Here is a 20,792-nt window from a genome sequence, read left to right as displayed (position 1 = left end):
AAAAACAGTTTTGTGATGAAGGAACATTACTTTGACAGTTAGGTTAGGTACAAATGTTTCTAGAAAAATAAAAGAACAAACAATGCATTCGTACAAACATTCTCCTGATGCTTGTCCTGAACTGACCTTGTAATTACTAGCACCTGTGTTGTTCTTGCTACCTGAGGTTCAGTGGGAGCATTCAAGCCTATGTGAGCTGGGGGCCGCTTGCACATAGGTCCATAGCTGGGGGTACACCCCATGAGCAGCAACAGACCAGTGCTTGTACGCAGGTCCTGAATAGTGATGATGCAGTCTCCTGTCAGTGAAGGAAAGGGAGCCTGCAGGGCCATCCCATAATGAAACTCCTGGTGGAGAGGGAGGACCCCTGAGCGTGCAGTGTCATCTCCAACCTGCAAACTGCTCCTGGCTCTTTTCTCTTTACTGATTATTTAAAATTTGTGTTTTATAGTTGGCAGGTTCAGGAAGGCTGACCTCCATTAGCTAAGCATGTCCTCCAGCAGTCTGTCTTGTGGTTGGTTTGTGACTTTAACTGGCCTTTCCTCCTGCTCCTTGCAATTGCCTCTTCCATGTAATTGATGCTGATCAGTTCTCTGTCCTCCACTTCCATTCAGCCCTTGGATACTTCATTGATACTTGGAGTGAAGTGATGAAGCTTCTTCTGCTTCTTCTTAGGTCAGAAACCTTCAACTATCATGTGCCTGGTTAGCACCTACATCTGGGGCAAGAAGGGTTTGGAGTTTTTCCTCTCTCAGCCTATAAATAGAGCTTTCAAGATATTTTTGCCAGGTCAAAGCTGAAATGTATTGGCAGGGCCATATGAAGAGGCAGGTACTGCCAATGACGTGCTGTACACATTTTGATTTAGCAGTCCAGACATTTCAATTCAGCACCTTCCATGTACAGTTAAATTCACTTACCAGAGTAAATGTCCCTGCAGAATATGCACTTAACACTTTGTGCTGCATGGGAAAGTTAAGGTTGTATAATTGTCTGCATCACTGCAGCTTTACTTTTTTTGTTGTTGTTGTTAAATTCTATGGAACTTTAATTTCCATATAGCTCTAGCCCTCACTTCACAGTAGAAGCTCTTGTAGGAATGTTTCAGTCTGTAGCTTTTAATATTTAAAAACCTCATTTTGATTAGCCAAATAGGTGAAATAATAGGGTTCTGAGTAGTGCGGAAGTATTAGTGTTAATGGGTCAGGTCTGTAATTAGGACAGAATATATTGATACCCTTTTTCAACACATTGCATTGTTGTCTGAAGTAAGAACAAACAGCTTTCCTAGATACACTCTTTGATCCCCACAGTTCTTCTGAGACAGACGAACAGAAGAGACAGCTTATTACTTCCTACTGTCATGGGGACAAACACCAGCCTTTTTTTTTTTTTTTTTTTTCTTAGTAGTTTGTCATTTCACATCCAACGTACAACAACCTTCTGCATTACCTACGGTTGGTTGTAACATGTTAACCTCGTTTTTTTATTGGGATAGTGGCTAGAAGGTAGCTGTGGCAAGATTAGCAGCTTTTTAAGCAGTGAAATGATTCAGACAACATAGAAGTGAAACACATGGATTCTTTAATTTGCTTTTCTCCAGCTTCTCTTGACTCAGCCCGTAACCCACGTGTCTAGAAATACTCTTTGCATCTAAGGAGACCTAGGTGGTTTAGCTTCACGGAACATGTTTAATGATCTTAGTGTCTGTGGTTCACCATTCTTCAGTCTTTTCTTACCCAGAAAACTGTATGTCAGTCCTAGACAAAGCTGACTTATAATGGGGTTTGACCCTGTAATGTTTAACAGTGTAACTAACTGGATGTTGACAAACGTGTTTGTTGCACAGACCAGAAGCCCTGGTGAATTCAGAAACCTTGAAGAAACTGTCACAACAGGAGTTGGGGGATGGAGATGCTCCATAAGAACAAGTAAAAATTAGCTGCCCTTTCTTTTGAAAGAAATGCTTTCAAATGTTCTAGATCTTTCATACCACACAAATTCATTATATGTAGAGGTAGGTTTGCCAGCTTAAAGTTGAGCATCATTTTTTCCTATTGTTTTCAGTTGCTTATTCCTGTACCAAACTTCATGCTGAAAATAACCATTGGATGTTTTCACTGAGACAGACCTAGAGAAGAGGATTTTGTATTTCTCAACATGGATATAAACGGGAATAAATCTGTTGCTTTTTTTCATTATGTTTAAAGTCTCATCATACCCGATTGAGGTTCAATCCTATAGGCATGTTTTCAACCAGTAACTAAAATCTGATGTATTGTACTGTATAAGGTGTGCCTCTCTTGTTTCTCTGTAAATTCTTCACATTTTGTCAAGTGTAAGACTGTGTAAAAATCTCAGTACACATACCCCTGGGAGAGATTTTCCTGATTCATACAGATGCTTTAGCTGAGATACCATTTGTACTCACCAAAGTCTGCCTCAGAACTCAGATACTGAGCAGGACTTTCCCTTTCCATGCTACTTATCACTGTAATTGCCCCCTTAGTGAAAACAGACGATTTAATCTGTCAGAATTATCTGTCTGGTATAACGGTTAAGGCAAAGATCCCTTAGAAAAGTGGTGTACATTCTTGTAATCAATTGTGTAATTGCAGTTGCCAGAAATTGAAAAGATCAGTTAAAGGAGGAGAGATAAATTCAACAATTTGTTGATGTTCGAATACTTTATGGAGGAAGTTGGAATTGTTTTCACTGGAATGCTCTTAGTTTTACACAGACAATCGCAGGTTTTGGAGAGAGAATTTCTGTTAAGAGAGACTGAAGCAACGGCATTTCTACACTGAGGAAGTAGAAGTGATCAAGATATCACCAGAGCAATATATTGAGAGTGAAATACTTTTTAAAAATTGGATCCAAATATATTTGTCTAAGTGTTTATTATAACTTTTCTTTCCTCCTTCCTTTCCAGAACAAAGTTTACTTTCCAAATCCATTTTCTTTTTTACAGTCAGCTATTTTCTGTTAAGGCTTTGTGCTTGATTTTAACTCCTATTGACTTTTTGATCTTATGAGTTCATATATGTTCATATAAAGATTGTGCCAAAGATTTATCAGGAGCATGGCTTTCCATTCTTAACATTCCAGTACACTTATCTGAACTGTGCAAGTTCAACATAGTTGGTTTTCTTACATTTTGGTTGCAAGTAGTGATCTTTTTTAAACCAAAAGTGAAATATGTGTGAGTACAAATCCAGACACAAGGCCAAATTTAAACCAAAACCTACATTTTTGTAAAGATTATAAAACATCAGATACGCCACATACTTTGAGAAAAGGAAGCTGCTGTTATATTTGCCTGATGCAGACTGTGCCCTTGATATATAGCCCATAGTTTACATTCTTTTTGATTAATTTTCCAGTCTGTTTCAGTTATCTCTCCTGCTTTTCTATCCATTTAAATATAAAACATTGTTATTCCTCATATAGCATGAGAGGCTTAGTCTCGGATTTAATTTGCCTTGCATGATATCAGAGAAAATCTGGCATTTTCTTTCAGTAACGTGACCCACGTGTCTTCATTTGCTCTGAGACATTGAAAATAGAGTAGAGTTTCCTGAATGGAAGAGAAACAGGACAAAATTAATCTGACCTATCTTCTCATGGCACTGATTACAACCTCTGCCAAGGTTCTGTAAGGGGAGAACAGGACAGTGTTTGTGAAAGTACATCCTGCTCCTGTGTCTTTTTTCCTTGTGATTTGATTTCTTCTGGAATTAAAAAGGTGAAACTCAGTGGGTTTGGATTTTTTTAAAAACCTTAAAATGCAGACACCATTTTTGAAAGCCTGCTTAACTTACATGAAGCTCTAATTCCTTCTTTTACAAGTGCTTGTTTTTGCATAGAATCATAGAATGGTTTAGGTTGGAATGTACCTTTAAATGTCATCTCTAAAGATCAAGATCATCATCGCTGCCCCCAACACCACCACGGGCGGGGACATCTTTCACTAGATCAGTTTGCTCCAAGCCACGTCCAACCTGACCATGAATACTTCCAATGATAGGGCACCCACAACTTCTCTGTGCAACCTGTTCCAGTGTCATTTTCATTTAAATCCTGTACAGTTTATTTAAAAAGGAAAAAATATGGTTTTCACTGAGTCTCATCTGGGCTAGGTCATGAAATTTGTCGTGGGAACGGTTACTTGGTTATGTTTCTCTGAAGACCCCGTGGAAAATTGAAATAATTCCTTGCTGATAAATAGTGACTGATGCATGTAGAATTCAAGTTAATCTTTAAAGAGAAATTGCTGCAACTACAAGTCGTGTGCTCAAGTCAGTTATATAACAAAGCTTCTCGTATTGTTGTGTGTTGTCATTTTTTTCTGAATGTAAGACCCTTGCAAGTGACCAACTGCCAGCACCAACTAGAACCGATCCTAGCATAAGTGTACGCTAAGCAAGGACTCAACGTATTGCATGCTTTTTGGGAACCATACTGTACTAGCTTCTAAAACTTTTATAATAAAAGATTACTGCAATGTGGAAATAATCAGATTCTATTAGTTTTAAGGGTAATTTTGTGACATGAATAAACATACAAACAGCTTTACTAATTCAGATGAAGGGCCCATCTAGCTTGAGTGTTGTAAACAGGCATGTAAGGAAGAGTAAGAACTGAGCATGCATATATGCATGTATGGTAATTACCGCCATGCTCTCTCAGCCTCCAGCTATTTTCAGCTCAAGGGATTTCCTGAACTGCTTATGATTGTCTGTTTCATATCCTTTAGTGGATCTTTTGTCCACAACTTCTCCATTCTTCCCTTGAACCCTTATATTTCTGACATTCACAAGATTCCTTGGAAGGTTTCGGTTTGTGTTTGGTTTTTGTTTTGGTGGGTTTTTTGTGTTTGGTTTTTTTGTGGGGTTTTTTTTTTTTTTTTTTTTTTGCAAGTCTGCTGTCCATTACCTGAATAAGCACCACCTTTTGCTTACTTTGAACCTGGTTCTCTCCGGGAACCAGAGGCTGATTCAATGATTGCACACACTTATTAGTAATTCCACTCTTTCATCCTTGACTTCACAGAAAACTCTTAAGTGAATACCATCTGGTGCTGGTATTTTTTTCTGTTCATTCTGTCTAGCTGTACTCTAGCCTCTGTCCATAGTTGTTTCAGAAGATAATTGATAAGATAATACAATAGCAGATTTCCCTCCTTTTTTTAAATGGGCATGGTTCTTGAGGGCTTGATAATACAGTAGTTTCCTCTTTTACCTTTTTTCCCCTCTATTTAGCAATGGTTTAGATTGTGCTTTGGAGGAATCATTTAATTATTTTGCATACAGTGATGGAATAATATTATAAAAATATTAGAAGACTGTAGCAAGACCATTGTTGCTGGTACTTAAAAATCACTGGAGAGTATCCTGGAAAGTTCAAGCAGGTCAAAATCTGCTTGTAGTTTAAAATGAGGCCAGAAATTGAAGATGCACTAATTATTTATCAGTGACGTATCTTTTAATTAATTTTACCCACAGTACAAGTATCCATCTCATGTTTGACTTCTAAGTGGTACACCTATAAATACACAAAACTGTCATACTAGGTTTCTTTTCACCAGTGCTCAGTGAAAATCTGCTTTATTAAAAGGGGATATTCCCATTATGCTACACTTGAATTTCACTAGATGAAAGCACACATTTTCAATTTCTTTTTCCCACAAATGTAGAAATTAGAATTTTAGAAGATGCTCCTAATTATGATGCTGTTCATCCTTCGTTTTTCTAGTGTTTCACAAGGAAAGTCCAATTGCTTTCAGGTAGTCCTAGTAGTGTTTTTGTCCAGAGCTAAATTAGTTTACACTTTTTCGAAACAGATTTAGTATCTTCAAACAGAACAGGGGCTTCCCTACCATGGCACTCCAGTCACCACCAGGACTGCTTCTCCCCCTGTCCTCCCACAACTGCCAAACAATCTTTCTTCCTTTCATCAACTATACAGTTTGTGGTTTGTGTCGATTCAAACTAAAATAAAATTACCATTGATGTCATCCAGAAGATCTGGTTATGGTCTGACAGAATACTTAGTATGTTAATGTATGAACATGCAAAGAGTTTCAATTTCAACATGCTAGCAGTATTTAATAACTTGTGTTCTGTGTAACACTTAGGTAGTGCCTGTATTGGATTTGTAGTTCGAATGCGTTGATGAAGATTTTAATTTCTCAGAAACCCTTCCAAAAAGCAAAAAATAAGCTAAGCTAACTTTTTGCTAGAAAACTTTGGAACACCTAGTCAATGTAAAATATATTGAGATCTTTTAGATCAGAATGACAGATTTGAATGCTAGTGATCTGGGAAGCCTGCCCTTCTGATGGGAAGAACAACAGCCTTTTGTTTTTTGCTTCTTCAAAGTAATACACTTCCTTTAGAGATTAAATGTAAAAAAAGATGTAATGTTGTAATCAGTTCTTCAAGGAGACATTAAACAGAGAAATGTGAAGACTAAAAATGAAAGGAAATATCTTAATATTGCCTTAGATTAAAAGAGGAATGAAATGAGGTGAAGCTAGACGTCAGCTTCGCTATAGCTGGAGTTGCCACTGTAAAGACCAAAAAGAGCTAACAGATGAGTAGAAGTCCCTAGAATTTGATTCATATGGCAGATAATCTCGGGCTTTTAGAGGGATGAAGCTTTTCTTGGCTTATGACAGCAACTGTTATTTAAAATCTGAAAATTCTGATAAATTGAGGGTGTGGTACTATCTTCTGTTTGGAAGAGAAGATGCAAGTCTACTAAAGTACTAAAAGCAAAAAGTAAGGAAGTTGAACTGACTTTTGCACACTTTGTGTTTGGTTTGGTTTGATTTTTTTATAGGTGAAATGAGGAATGATTTATATATCACTGTAGAAAGAGGCGAATTTGAGAAAGGAGGGAAAAGTGTGGCCAGAAATGTGGAAGTGACAATGCATGTCGTGGACAGCAGTGGTCAAATTTTAAAGGTATATTTTTTGTATGTATTTCCTTGCTGTAGTTAATTTTGATACACTTTTTCAGATGTAAATCATCTTTTGTGGCACCGTTTGAAGAGTACAAATTGCTTTAGAATGGTCTTGTTTATCTTTTGTAGTCTTTAGATATTCAAAGTATTTCCACTTTGCTTAAAACCCATATAAAACGCATGTTTGTTTTATTTCTGTGATCAGTTACATGATTCAGATAAACACATATTATTGCCAACCAAATAACTAATGATTCCATTAAGATGCTGGAAAATGTTGCAGCAAGATCACGTTTTGGAGAATTTTTTATTTTATAATAATTCTTCTTAGTAGGTATCCATTTCCTCATGATATACAGAAGATGTTTTGATCATTTCAATGTTGTGTCTTATTTTAATAAATCAGAGATCCTTGATGGAAAAATTGCCACTGTGTATCAATAAAAGAATAAATTAATGTTTCTTCAGATTTGGTTGTACACTGCTGGTGATAGCTTACAAACAGGCTCTGGTTTATATTTTAATTATTAATAGATGACTGTTTATCAGATATTTTTTCTCCTGTTCCAAAAGATTTCTTTTCACCTTCAACCTTTTCCATATCTATTTAGCATCCTTTTTTTTCCTTTTATTTGAAAGTACTTTTTTTTCACATGTTTTGCATGATGCTGAGGGCTGTGGGGTGACAAAATGAAGAGAGACTGACACAAATAGTCAGGTGCAAATTGTGTGTGCGCGCTTGTATGTGAAGTGAGATTGTGCATATAAATGGATGGCATCCAATTTATGTATGTTTTTATAGACATATATGTGTGTGTATCTCTTTATATAGGTACATGTGAAAAAATAAAGGATATTGAGATGCAAAGGTAATCCCTTATAATTGCTGGGGACAAAAGCTACAGCTTGCTGTTCTCACAGAGGATTAATAGGCATCCCCAAATCAGGACTTGGAAAAATCCATTTGCCTACTTTGCTATGGAGAGACCGTCATAGGTGTTGCAAAGGCAACCAGCACTTTGCTTCTTCTTAACCAGGGAATCCAGACTTTTTTCTTTTTTAAGGCTGGGACATATCACTGATAACAGCAGGGTTACAGGCCTTATTCAGAGGACTAAAGATCTTGAGCCTGGGCTGTTCTTGTCTCAGTTACATTCTTGTTTGTTCTTTGGGCATACCATTGGATGGACTGTGCTGTCATGGGACTCCACATCACATTTGTTGCTTATACGTTCCTCATCACCCAGTTACGCCTGTATAATACTTGGATTCTCATCTGGGTGGATGATTCTTGCCATTTTTTTCTAATCAGCAAATATTAACAAAATGCTGCTGTATTTGCAGGTTTAAAGATATTGAGCGTTATACTATATGTGGCATTTATTATATGAATATTGAATAGTCTTCCTTGTAAGAACAGTCCTTGATGACGTCTTACAAGTGAACTGATCTGCTTTTAATCTCTAATCAATACTTTTTCTTCATTAGGATTTTATCTCATTTGGCTCTGGAGAGCCACCAGCCAGCGAGTACCATTCCTTTGTGCTTTATCATAACAATGGTCCCAGATGGGCTGAGCTGCTGAAACTTCCTATTCCTGTGGACAAATTCAGAGGAGCACACATCCGCTGTGAATTCCGGCACTGTTCCAGTAAGCGCTGTTCACGACTTCTGCTAGTCCTCTCTGTTACAGCTGCAGTCAGCACATGAGTTTCTGTAATACCTCAGGAAAAAGACAGCTGCATGAACTTTCTTTGTAATGCTTTCATGACACAACTTCTCAGGCTTGCAGCTCTTCTTGGTGGAACTCAGTGCTTTGGTAAAGCACAAATACCAGAAGAAACTAGTCTGGTTTTATGTAATAGAAATAGACAACATTGCAGCTGCAAATGTAAACAGAATTTCAGATAAACTTAAAATACAAATTTCAAATTTACCTGGTGAATTATCCAAAATTATACCCATTCCTTAGTACATGTTTAGCAACCCAACCAATTGGAAATGTTGTAGATACATCATGGTCAATTAACATCATTTTTGTATTGCTTTTTTTTTTAACTTATAAAATAAAATTCCAAAGTTTTTGAAACATTCTGAACAATTTACGGATGATTTTGAGGTAAAAATTGAGGTCTGGGTCCACATTCTGCATACCAAGGTATGTAAGACAGGTTTCATAGCTATGGTGCTGACTGCTGTCAAGCTTGTACAGAAAGGTGAATGTTCATCTTTTAAACTGCTGTTGTTGTTTGGCTTTTTGGTGATGTAGCTATAACAAGATCTGATTATTTAGATTGCCTTTGTGGAAAGTGGCACACACAGTAAATTATAGTATAATAGGATTTCAGGTACATAAACTTCAAAATGTAAGAAACAGGTAGAAATTTGCTTTGATTTTGTTTCAATATTTCTTTTCTACGCTATGAAGTAGCAAAGGAAAAATATTGGTGGTATGTTTCAGATGATACATTTTTGCACAATCTTTCCCATGCAGTTAAAAGTAGGATATTTTTGTTATGGTTGCCTACACCACCCCAGCTGTGCTAAACCTGGACTCAAAAGTCATATATATATATACACACACACTTGATGAAAAATTGGTTGATTTTCAAAAGCGTTCATCATTGGCTTCAGTAAAATATGTGCCATCTCAGTGTCTTGTAGTCTGCTTTATATTTAGGTAATAGATTAGTTTTGGAATTTGAGCTTAGGCATCCAAGCTTGAAGATGTTATCTGCTGTCTAACATTCATGTAAGGAACAGTGACATCTTCAGTCATATCTGTAGAGGCAGATGCCTTATTTGAAAACAGAAGTGCAGTGTAGCCCTAGGCCAACCTAAAATGGAGACTAGTAGGTAGAGGCTACTATAGGGGATAATTGTCACAAAAAACCTCTTTTTCACTTCATGTTGGACTGGCTAGGATACATTCATTTGGGCTTCCAAGGATTCTATATATTGCTAAGACTGCGTATTTGGTGACTATTGGAAAGAAACCATTAGAGGAGATAATGTGCAAATCTGAAAAGAAATTTAAGATAATCTTAGTCTGACTAGTTGCAAATAGCTTCTGGTGTACTTTCTTATGTTGTATTATAGTAATTTATTTTGTCTAAAATGTATAATATTAACTGTAAGTGCTGCCATTTACATATGTATTTCAGCAAAAGAAAAGGGTGAGAAGAAGCTGTTTGGCTTTTCTTTCGTGCCCTTGATGCAGGAAAATGGGAGGACTCTGCCAGATGGCACCCATGAACTCATTGTACACAAGGTAATTTGAATTAGTAATCATTAGCTGTAATGGTTCCTCTGGAACATACTTTGAATGCCCAGAAACATTATGTTGAGAGAGTCTGTATTCATTACCAAATGAGTGATAATCTTGTCACCATTGAAGTATCCATTGCTGATTGCTTAGTATTACACTTCCTGTTACAAACTGCAATTGATTCTAGGTATGTGTTTCAGTGCATTGGTGTTACTAAGCCTTACTATTATATATTACATTGTATTTATAATGGATTTTACAAAGTTAAATTCTATTAAAAAACACAAAGTGAACCCCATGATACCCTCTTACTGAATTGCTGAAGTTGGAAAATCAAGCAAGCTCATTTATTCAGATCTAATCAATGTTATCACTTTTAGAGATGTTTCAGTTTTATGGAATTTTTGTTTCCATATTTAACCCTTATCTCTGTTCAGAGGATTTGATGTGCTCCAGATAAATTTTAGATTTTAACACCAAAATTTGTAGCTATTCATTTGACATAGCCTGGGCAAATTTGTTAGACTTCAATGTCAGATATGAAACTATGATCCAAAACGAAATTATAGAATCATAGAATCATTAAGGCTGGAAAAGACCCTTAAGATCATCGAGTCCAACCGCTAACCTATCACTGCCAAGTCCACCACTAAACCATATCCTCAAGCACCACGTCTACCCTTCTCTTAAATACCTCCAGGGATGGTGACTCAACCACCTCCCTGGGCAGCCTGTTCCAATGTTTGACAACCCTTTCGGTGAAGAATTTTTTTCTAATGTCCAACCTAAACTTCCCCTGGCGCAGCTTGAGGCCATTTCCTTTCGTCCTATCGCTTGTTACTAGGGTGAAGAGTCCAACCCCCACCTCGCTGCAACCTCCTTTCAGGTAGTTGTAGAGAGCGATAAGGTCTCCCCTCAGCCTCCTCTTCTCCAGGCTAAACAACCCCAGCTCCCTCAACCTCTCCTCAAAAAACTTGCTTTGCAGACCCTTCACCAGCTTTGTTGCCCTTCTCTGGACATGCTGTAGCACCTCAGTGTCCTTCTTGTACTGAGGGGCCCAAAACCGAACACAGTGTTCGAGGTGGGGCCTCACCAGTGCCTAGTACAGGGGCACGATCACCTCCCTGCTCCTGCTGGCCACACTATTCCTGACACAAGCCAGGATGCTGTTGGCCTTCTTGGCTGCCTGAGCACACTGCTGGCTCATGTTCAGCTGGCTGTCAACCAGCACCCCCAGGTCCTTTTCCTCCAGGCAGCTTTCCAGCCACTCTGCCCCAAGCCTTTAGTGTTGCATGGGTTTGCTGTGACCGAAGTGCAGAACCTGGCACTTAGCCTTGTTGAATCTCAAATTAGCAACAGGCATAGTGATAATTCTTCAATTCCTGGCAGAGAAACAATAATAATTCATGTAATTTAGGGATTTGGTTCTTTATTTTTGTGCAGTTCAGTTACTTTAACTGGTTTGTTTTCACAGTGTGAAGAAAACACAAACCTTCAGGATTCTGGTCGCTACCTCAAGCTCCCCTTTTCAAAGGGAATTTTCCTAGGAAACAACAGCCAAACAGTAAAAACCACTAAAGAGTCCTTCTGGATTACGTCCTTTCTCTGCTCCACTAAACTCACACAAAATGGTAGGATATGTTGATTATTTAAAACATGATGAATTCGAATGAGTGTGATAGCTAGCCTCTTCTGTGCCAAGCAAGCATGGATGTACTCAAAAATAGCTTATGTTCTATCCATTTCACAAACTGGTTTTCTTCATAATTTTTTATATCCAGATGGAAACCAATGCAGCATGATAAACCACTGATTTTAAGTAGTTCAGGAATGCTTTTTAGCTTAACATGATATTGGAATCAAATGCAGCACTCTTGGAATCAGCTATCAAAACCCAGCTGCTTTACAAAACCTCTTAATCTGTTTGTTTGTAGAGTTTTTATGAAATACTTATTGTAGGCTTTAGGCTGTGGCAGTTTGGTTTAATTAGGCACATACTGCTTTTTTGTTGTATCTCTTCTCTTCCCTAAAGCCAACAAACATTTACTACTACTTAAAATAATCTTATACCCTGGGTATAAGGAGCAGCAGATAGAAATACCTGTGTTTGCATTATTTACCTTGCTCTGCATTAAATTCTTAAAATTCTTATTTACTTGCCTTATTAACTACGGTTTGTAACTGAAAGAGATTTCCACAAATTTCTGAATATTGTGTGTTTGCTTGGTAATGTATTTCTGACCATTCTTTGATATCCCCACAGTTTTACGTTCTTTTTTCTGAGCTGTTTATCAGTTTTAAGATCTTGCTTAACTCTCTTGTGTGTGAATGACTGTCTTTACCCTTCTTATATGTACGATGATAAAATTGCTAATTGCTTGCAAATCGATTATAGGTGTTTACCGACAACAAGAGCAGCTTTTAAAAGTGAAATATTCATCTTAATTTTCACCATTTAGTAGCAAGTGTCCAGAATAGAACTATGTGCAAATAGTAAGTGGTCTGTTTCACTGTGCACATCCTTTCTGTATTCTCATAGCAATTAGCTTCAAAGTAATAAAAGTTAGCCAATAAAAGATTTTCCCAAAGGTTGCTAATAGGCAATCAGAGACTAAATTTTCTTCAGTTAAAGGCCTTGATATAGGAAATCACATGAATCTACTGGTACTTACACATGCATGAAAGTGCTGTCCGGAACTTAAGTATCTCACTGATAAATAGTTGTGGTATTGTCTGGGGTTATAATACCAATTTATGTTCACAGTACAGGAGTATTTTGTACCTAATGTAAATAGATGTGTGAAATAGGGCATAAAATTTCCTTTTCTTTTTTTTAACCATTTTCTGAGTAAGAGGGTGTAGAATATCTGAATAATATTGATCCCCTTTTCAGCTCTGAAAGAGTTAACAATTATTTCAGCAGTACTTCAGAGGGTGGAAATATTTTCAATAGACAGGCTCATATTTTCTCCAAGGATCTTCTTTGGGAAGTTCATCTTGGTGAGTTTCCAAATCCCCATTCTTTTAAACAAAAATTTGCCAAAATCTATTGCATGCTCAGAAAATGAACATAGAGCAAAGCATGTGGATATCTGGTCATGTGAGCATTACTTCAGTTATCCCTGAGAGAATGTAACATATTTATTAAAAATATAGGAGTAAAAAGATCTGTGTATTTACTTTTTTAGTAAACATTTGTATTAGTATTTTTGAAAATTGCTGATTTTTTTTTTAATCTGTTTTTAAGTTTGGAGATTTTTCTGAAGTTCTCAGATCTGTCTGTGTCTACAAACAACAATGTCCAGCCTAGAGATGAACTGAAAATTATGCTGTTGGTCTGGCCATGGGGTGGGGGAGGACCCCAAACCCAGACTAGTAAGGGGTGTGACTGAATTATGCCACAGCTTTACTAGCTTGCTGGGAAATTTTACTCAGCTGTCATTCGCTCATTGATTGTTCCCACATGCCATCAGCTCTCATGCTTATTAAAATTATGGGGACTGAGGGAAGGAGGCTGGCTCCCAGTTGTTGGGATTCATAACTTCCTTACCCTTGATACTTTGGAGGGGTTTTTAGGTTTATCTCCGAACAATTTTCAGAGAGCTTCTAACTAGGGGAGCTTGGGCGTTCATCAACATATCTCATAAGAACACATCCTTATCTAATCTGTGTGCCAGTTACCTTTTCCTTAGCTTGGCTTTTGATCCTGGATAGTTATCAGTTAACGTTACAAATAAAGTATACCAGCTTTTATATATTACGTTCTTAGCTGGATAGTTACATTTCATTATCCTAGAAAAACCCAAAAGAGAGAAAAAGAACATAATATTTTTCTACCGAGTAGATATCAATACAGTCTTACTTAGTTTTTGACATATAGGAGGGATCTCTGCTTGCCAGAGACTCAGGATCCATCCAGCAAGCCAGAATATTTTAGCAAGTTGGCATCCGCTCGTTTCTCAGCATTGATCGGCACATCCCCGGTAAGCAGCTGTTCATCAGCAGAGCAACATGCCATACAGCACGTCTGTTGCAAGGCAGAGGTGTAATCCATCTATCTGCATTTAAAAAAAGCCAAACTGGTGATTAATAAAACAAAAGTAACAGGGGGCAGCCTTCCACAGTGACCCCAGTTTGGAGGAAGTGTTGGAAACCACAGAAGCAGCCTGTCGGAAGAAGAATGCAGACCGCCAGTTGTGGAATTCAGCTTTTTCCTTTTGAAGTGCAGTAGTGCTATACCAGGCCAATTTCTGATGTCTCAGGATTTATAGGAGAGAGGTGGAAAGATCATCCCAAACCATTTCCTTATACACGCAGTTCTAAACCTTTTCTTAAACCTAGCACTTTGGCTTTAAACGATGGACTTTGAGAAGGGAAGTGTTTTGTTTGGTAGGAATTGTAGGTCAGGTGTAGTCTATTTTTAATGTACAAATCTGATCATGAATAAGAGATGGCATTGGAAATGTTTTTCTTCTTCAGCAAAATTTATCAGCAGCATTGACTTCTTCCAAAAGTATGTTTTCCTAGTGGGCCTATTTTAGGGGATAATTTAATATTCTCCTTTCTCTTAATACATGACACATTGCTGTCCCATCCCCTTGTGATTCACATGTCAGATTTTCTATTCATGTCATTTATGCTTGGGCTATTTGCTAATGTTTTCTCAGCAATGTCTTTCCTCCTTAGCATTTTCCTTGAAATAAGTGCTTTGAAGTGAGTGTCTGACATTTCCTTTCTCTTTCTTTTTTAATCCCTCAACAAATCCCTGAGTGTCAACTATCTTCCCACCAAGTTCCTCCAGCAAACCTGTAAAGAAATATTTTTCCTGCGATGAACTGACAGCTCTAACTAGTCTTGTTACTCCTCAGCTTAAGTTGAGGCTTAAACAGAATGAAGTGCAGAAGTCCATTTAATTATCCAGAAGACAAATTCAGTTCACTGGATTTGTAATGCTTGTTTCTTGAAAATTCCTGACAGAAAGAATAATAAGACATCTCATTTGTCCTTGATCTTTGGGATGTGTGTGTGGGACCCTCCAGCCCTCTTAGTCCAACTCAAGGATCTCTTTTAATCCAAATCATTCCATACTAGCACAGGTGAATCAAAACAAAAAAGAAACTTGTAAATGCATAAAAATAATTTCTGTCCACAAAAATCAATTAAGGCAGCAAAATATTAGTGGAGTAGTATGTATGGTGTTTGCTGTTAGCACCTCTGGTGAGATTGGGATATAAGTAGAGATTTATCTAATGTTAGTAAAGACAGAAATATTACTTCATTTCTCATTGTCAGAGAGAGGAGCTTTCCTGGAGCAAACTGGGAAAGAAATTACACAAAGATGGGTGTGGCTCAAAAGTTGCTTGAGTGTGGAAATGATCTGTGGTATAAAGCACCCAAACAGTTGGTGAACCAAGAGGAACACTTGCTATTAGCTACTTAGTTTGATAAGTACTGAGAACGCTTAAGAAGAACTGGATCCTCCTAAGAGATTGCTGCGCAGTGATCAGCTAGGCCAGTGGTTCATCTTAAACGGATGGAAGGATTGGATGGTGGTTAAGGTTTTCCGCTTCAAACAGCCAGGCTTTGAGAAATTCTGAAAAGCTGGTTAGTGAAACGTGGAAGCAGTAAATGTTAATGTAAAGGAGTGTTGGGATTTATTTAATTCAACGGTTCAAAAATATGTGGAACTTTATGCTATGCTCTGAATACAACTTGAAATGAGTGCTGCAGACGTGAGCGAGTGAGTCATGGGCAGAAAATATGAGGAAATGTTAGCAGAGAACCTGCAACAAGGGAGAAAAATAACAGCAATGTGTCAGAGTTCAGCAAGGGTCAGGATCAAGTGAAAAATGCTGAAAAGCCAAGCCAAGTTTGCAAAGCGCTATTTTAGCATATTGAATGGTATGGGACATGAAATTCCCAATCTCATAGCGAAGTGGTTTCCTTAGTACATATCTGAAGCTGAAAGCAATAACACATGACCTAAGAGTAATAAATATAGTACCTACACTTAAGACAGGTGGAAGAGCAGATATGTTAACTGGGCCATCACCCTCCGGTGAATTTTATGCAAGTATTTACAAGAAATCATGGATGAAAAAGTGGACATGTAGCTAAATGGAATGTGCTGCAGGATGAGTTTATCAAAGACCTATCATGCCAGAATAAACTTCTTAATCTTTCTTTTTGAAGTTTTTTTTATTATTATTCTTCAGAGGAAATGTAGCAAATCTAAACCATCTGGACTTCAGTAACACACTACATGCGAAATTAGAAAAGATACAGATTAGAATAAAGATTTTAAAACTGGTAAATAAGGGCTAAAAGGGAACTAGCAGGTTGCAGTGTAATGGAAGGAATTTCCTTCCGGAGTGGAATGAAAATACTGATCTGAAGAATTACGCCTGGGATTGAACTCTTGTTTGGAGGGGTGGAAGGGGGGTGGGGATGGGAGTTGCTTCACTAAAACCTGAGACACTAGAGCGCCTTATAATGCAATTTGCTGCTAATATGTATTTGAAAGGGCTCATCAGTTGAGAGTGAAAAATCAAAATCTGATACAGGCAGAACAATGTAACTTTGATTTAAATAAGTAATAAGTAAGAGTAGAAATTAGATCAAATCTAATGGTACAAAAGGCAGGATCATACCCTAGTGGAGACTCCTGGGGATTCTGCTGTAGTCAAGGAGCTGAACAGTATTAAACAGGAGAAAGATCTATTTGTGTCACCAGTATGATGTATCTAAAAAAAATCCCCAAATTCTAGAGCATATATGTCAGGTGTTTACAGCAGAGATATGAGCTTGCTAATGATTAGAAAATAGTGATGTAATCTCATCTGTAATGTAGTTACCATTTTAGACAGAAGGCTAAAAGAGAATGAATTAAAACTGGAGGAAGTACAAAGACGCTCCGGTATGTTTTAGCTCAGAAGCGTTTGTTTTCCAGAAGAGATTGTGTTGCTTACTAACAAAGCAAGATCTTAGAGGCATTGTGTTTGTTCTCTAAGAAGACAAAGGAAGATGAGTATTTTAAATACATACAGACTAGTAATTAGGAGACTATTTCTAGCTTTCAGACAGCTCTGGAAGGCATCCTTCAATGGGACAAGAGACAGCAAAATAATTCCTTTTCTTAAGATGGTAGTTGACAAATATCTGAACAAGATTGTGTGATATATTTGCCACAGGAGACTGATTTTAGTGACTCAGTACCATATTCTTATGTTTCTATTGGTGGAGCAATTATGGGATGGAATGAATTTGTTGCTGGGCAGATCATATTATAGCAAATCTTGAGATGTTTTCTTTAGTTTTAATGAAGCCAAGTTTTGCTGAGTGGACTGTAATAATAGAATTTAAAATCTGAAATGCTGCTTTGTTTCCAGCTTTAATCTTACATTTTGTTTTTGCAGGAGATATGCTTGACCTTCTGAAATGGAGAACCCACCCAGACAAAATTGCAGGTTGCCTGTCAAAATTAAAAGAAATTGATGGTTCAGAAATAGTGAAGGTATATACCGTTCTATTCTTTTAGATATTATGAGGGAAATAATATATTTGTGTATCATAAAAATACCTATTTAATAACAAACCATCTCTTATTCTCTCCAATCAGTTTCTTCAAGATACCTTAGACACTTTATTTGGGATTTTAGATGAAAACTCTCAAAAATACGGATCAAAAGTGTTTGATTGTTTGGTAAGTTTCATTTTTTGATGATGCTTAACACTAAGAACTAAGTAAAAGAAAAAAGAAAAAGCTTTTTTTTCCCCCCTTTTCTCTCATATTTAGGTTCACATAATAAATTTGCTGCAGGACAGCAAGTTTCACCACTTTAAGCCAGTAATGGACACCTATATTGAAAGTCATTTTGCAGGAGCACTTGCATACAGGTGAAGTCTGTACTTTTTCTATATAATTTGAATACTGACAGTTATGGGTAAACTAAGCAGAATCAATCACTAGATTATATTAAACGGTATCATTAGAAATAAAATGCAATGCTTATATGAATGCCCATGTTTAGGCCTTTAAAAAAGAGTAGAACAACTTTAAGTTACCTGAACGGTTACTTGCTAATGCTCTAACACTGGCTTAATTTTAAAATCTTTTTCTTCCGTAGATTTTTTCATTTGAATTACTCTGAAAAACATAGGAGCCTTAACATCATCCAGCTGCAACTGTGTTCGGTGTAGAGCAGTGCACTAATAAGCGTCACTTACTCTGCTGTACTCTCTGCATTTATTTACTACCTAGACTTCCATTGAAACCAATGCAGTTTAATGAGACTGCAAACCGATGCGCGGGATAGCAGGGATAGTCCATGCTGGCAGGGACTCTTCTGGCTTAGCTGAGCTTGTGTATCCCTGTCAAAATCATTCTACTCCATATGTAATTTTGGTGTTATTTCCTGTTCCTTAGAGATGTACCAGGGGCTTTCAGCAGACTGAAAGCTAAGTGTAATACTGGGCCTGTAGTGATTACTGAAACCTAGTCTATGACTAGAAGCAGCAGCTAAATTTTTATTTTGTCATTGTTTCTCATATGACAGATATTGGTTTGCATTTTAAGTGCAAAGTTAACCCTTCTCCTACTTCTGTGTTATAATACTTTCTGATGTGGTATTTTAGAGATCTTATAAAAGTACTGAAGTGGCATATCGATCGAGTCACCGAAGTGGAGCTGCACGAGCACATACAGGAAGTACTAAAGGTAATAAAAATCATCAAAAGCAATTATGTATTTGAAAGATGTATTCATACAGCGCCAACAGGTTTAACTTAGGAAATGAAGCAGAATATATACAAATGATGGAATGATAGTACTAATTTTAGGGAGTTGCAGACTCTTTCAGTGCAGTCAGTGTATTCATCATTCTCTTTTGTCAATAAGTTGATTAATGGAGCTTATTACCACTAGACTCTGGAGCTCTATGTTCTATACTAAATGAGGATATACGTGAGTAAGAGTTAGATCTAAGAAATCAAATGCAGATTGCATTGGTAGTATTAATGTCTGTCACATAACTGAATCTAAAAGGCAGATATTCATGCTGACTTAATGGTTCAAAGCTGACACCAGGGAATTCTGCTGAAAATAGTGATTTTGGTTGCTTTTGTTGTCCTGTTTTGTACCATCGACAAAGCACAGCGTGGAGGTAGGCTGAGTTGTGCAACACATAATTCCATTTGGGACAGGTGCTACAGTCTGGAAATAAAATATCAACGTGGTATCCTTCTCTGCTTTTCTATTCAGCTGTTAACTTGAGTGTCTTGCTTATAAGAAAGGGCTGTATTTTAATTTACATTCCAACGGTTTTGCAACTTAATTTAAACTTTTTTTTTTTTAATATCTGGTTAACGGTTGACAGGAAAACAACTTTTAACAGCCAGAGAAATTCTAAGAACAGCTCAAAAATTTGATCCTATTTATTATATTGGCCTTGTATGTTTATGCAATACATGTTTTTGTAGCCAAAGATGTGCAAGGGATGGAGGAGGGGGGTCAGTGCTGAGATTCTGCAGTTTTCCATTTGTTAAAAAAATGGGTGTTCCCTAGTTGGTAGAGATTATGAAAGGCAAGGGAAGAGCATTTCTGGGTACGTGCTTTTGAAATGTTGTTAGTGTTCAGTAGAAAGATTTGCCAGTGTTAAATAACGTTGTGTCCTGTTTCAGACCCTTGCCATTATTTGAAAGATATAATCACTGCATGTGTTCTGTTTAAAGATGAGCTGGTTAATTTTTATGAGTTATCTCTGATTTTTACATTTGTAGGCACAGGAATATATCTTTAAATATATAGTTCAGTCTCGAAGGTTATTCTCGATTGCCACTGGTGGACAAAATGAGGAGGAATTTCGCTGCTGTATTCAAGAGCTCCTTATGTCTGTACGCTTCTTCCTTTCCCAAGAGAGCAAAGGAGCTAGTGCTTTATCCCAACTACAAGTAAGTTTTCAAGCATGCCTGGCTTACTGCTGCTTTCCATGTCTAATATAGAAAAAGTATGTGCATCCTTACCTATACTCCCAGGAAAGAAAATGTGTTTTTCCTAGAGAAAAATGGCATTTTCAGCTTGTCCTCCTACCTTTTGTCCGGTAGTGTGAAATTTACATACCACCAGCTTCTAAAAATGCATGGCAAAGATAATTCTAAATCTAATGTTTAATTTTGAATTATCATTATAATGATAATAATTGTATTGCTGGATACAAATAAAGACATTTCTCTATTTGGGGCTTTTTACAGCTTAGTTTAACCACATTAAACAGAAGAATTTGAACCATACAAAAGGCTATTAGACTTTTCATGCCTTACAGAAAACTTTTAAGTCTTTCTGAGCTGTATGTTTTAATACTCAGCTGGTATCTTTATTTCAATTGAGACTACTTAAATTGACTAGTGCAAAAGCACAGAGGCAACGTAGACAGGAGACAGCTCTCTGCATTAAGTGCCATAGATTTACCAACCCTACATCTCGTATATATACTGTCCTCTTCCCCTGTTTCTGTAACCAAAGGTGCTTAAGACCTGTTAGGAGCTATTAATTTCTTAAGC

At 37.2% G+C, this 20,792-nt stretch overlaps 1 protein-coding gene across 4 annotated transcripts in view; it reads left to right on the top strand.

Annotated features, from left to right (window-relative positions):
- The window catches only part of DOCK4 (dedicator of cytokinesis 4), a 255,013-nt gene that overhangs the window by 150,798 nt on the left and 83,423 nt on the right, over nucleotides 1-20,792 (top strand). For all 4 annotated transcript variants that reach the window (XM_075081064.1, XM_075081063.1, XM_075081061.1 and 1 more), the window contains exons 14-22: nucleotides 6,844-6,968; nucleotides 8,456-8,618; nucleotides 10,132-10,238; nucleotides 11,710-11,866; nucleotides 17,651-17,748; nucleotides 17,854-17,937; nucleotides 18,031-18,131; nucleotides 18,870-18,951; nucleotides 20,013-20,183. In XM_075081064.1, the coding sequence (XP_074937165.1) occupies nucleotides 6,844-6,968; nucleotides 8,456-8,618; nucleotides 10,132-10,238; nucleotides 11,710-11,866; nucleotides 17,651-17,748; nucleotides 17,854-17,937; nucleotides 18,031-18,131; nucleotides 18,870-18,951; nucleotides 20,013-20,183 (1,088 nt within the window). The remainder of the gene's footprint in view (nucleotides 1-6,843; nucleotides 6,969-8,455; nucleotides 8,619-10,131; nucleotides 10,239-11,709; nucleotides 11,867-17,650; nucleotides 17,749-17,853; nucleotides 17,938-18,030; nucleotides 18,132-18,869; nucleotides 18,952-20,012; nucleotides 20,184-20,792) is intronic.

Source organism: Phalacrocorax aristotelis, chromosome 1, assembly GCF_949628215.1.
Source record: "Phalacrocorax aristotelis chromosome 1, bGulAri2.1, whole genome shotgun sequence".
In the NCBI taxonomy this organism is placed as follows: domain Eukaryota; kingdom Metazoa; phylum Chordata; class Aves; order Suliformes; family Phalacrocoracidae; genus Phalacrocorax; species Phalacrocorax aristotelis.
The sequence above is the reverse complement of the archived record's forward strand: the minus strand, read 5'-3'. Positions and strand labels throughout refer to the sequence as shown.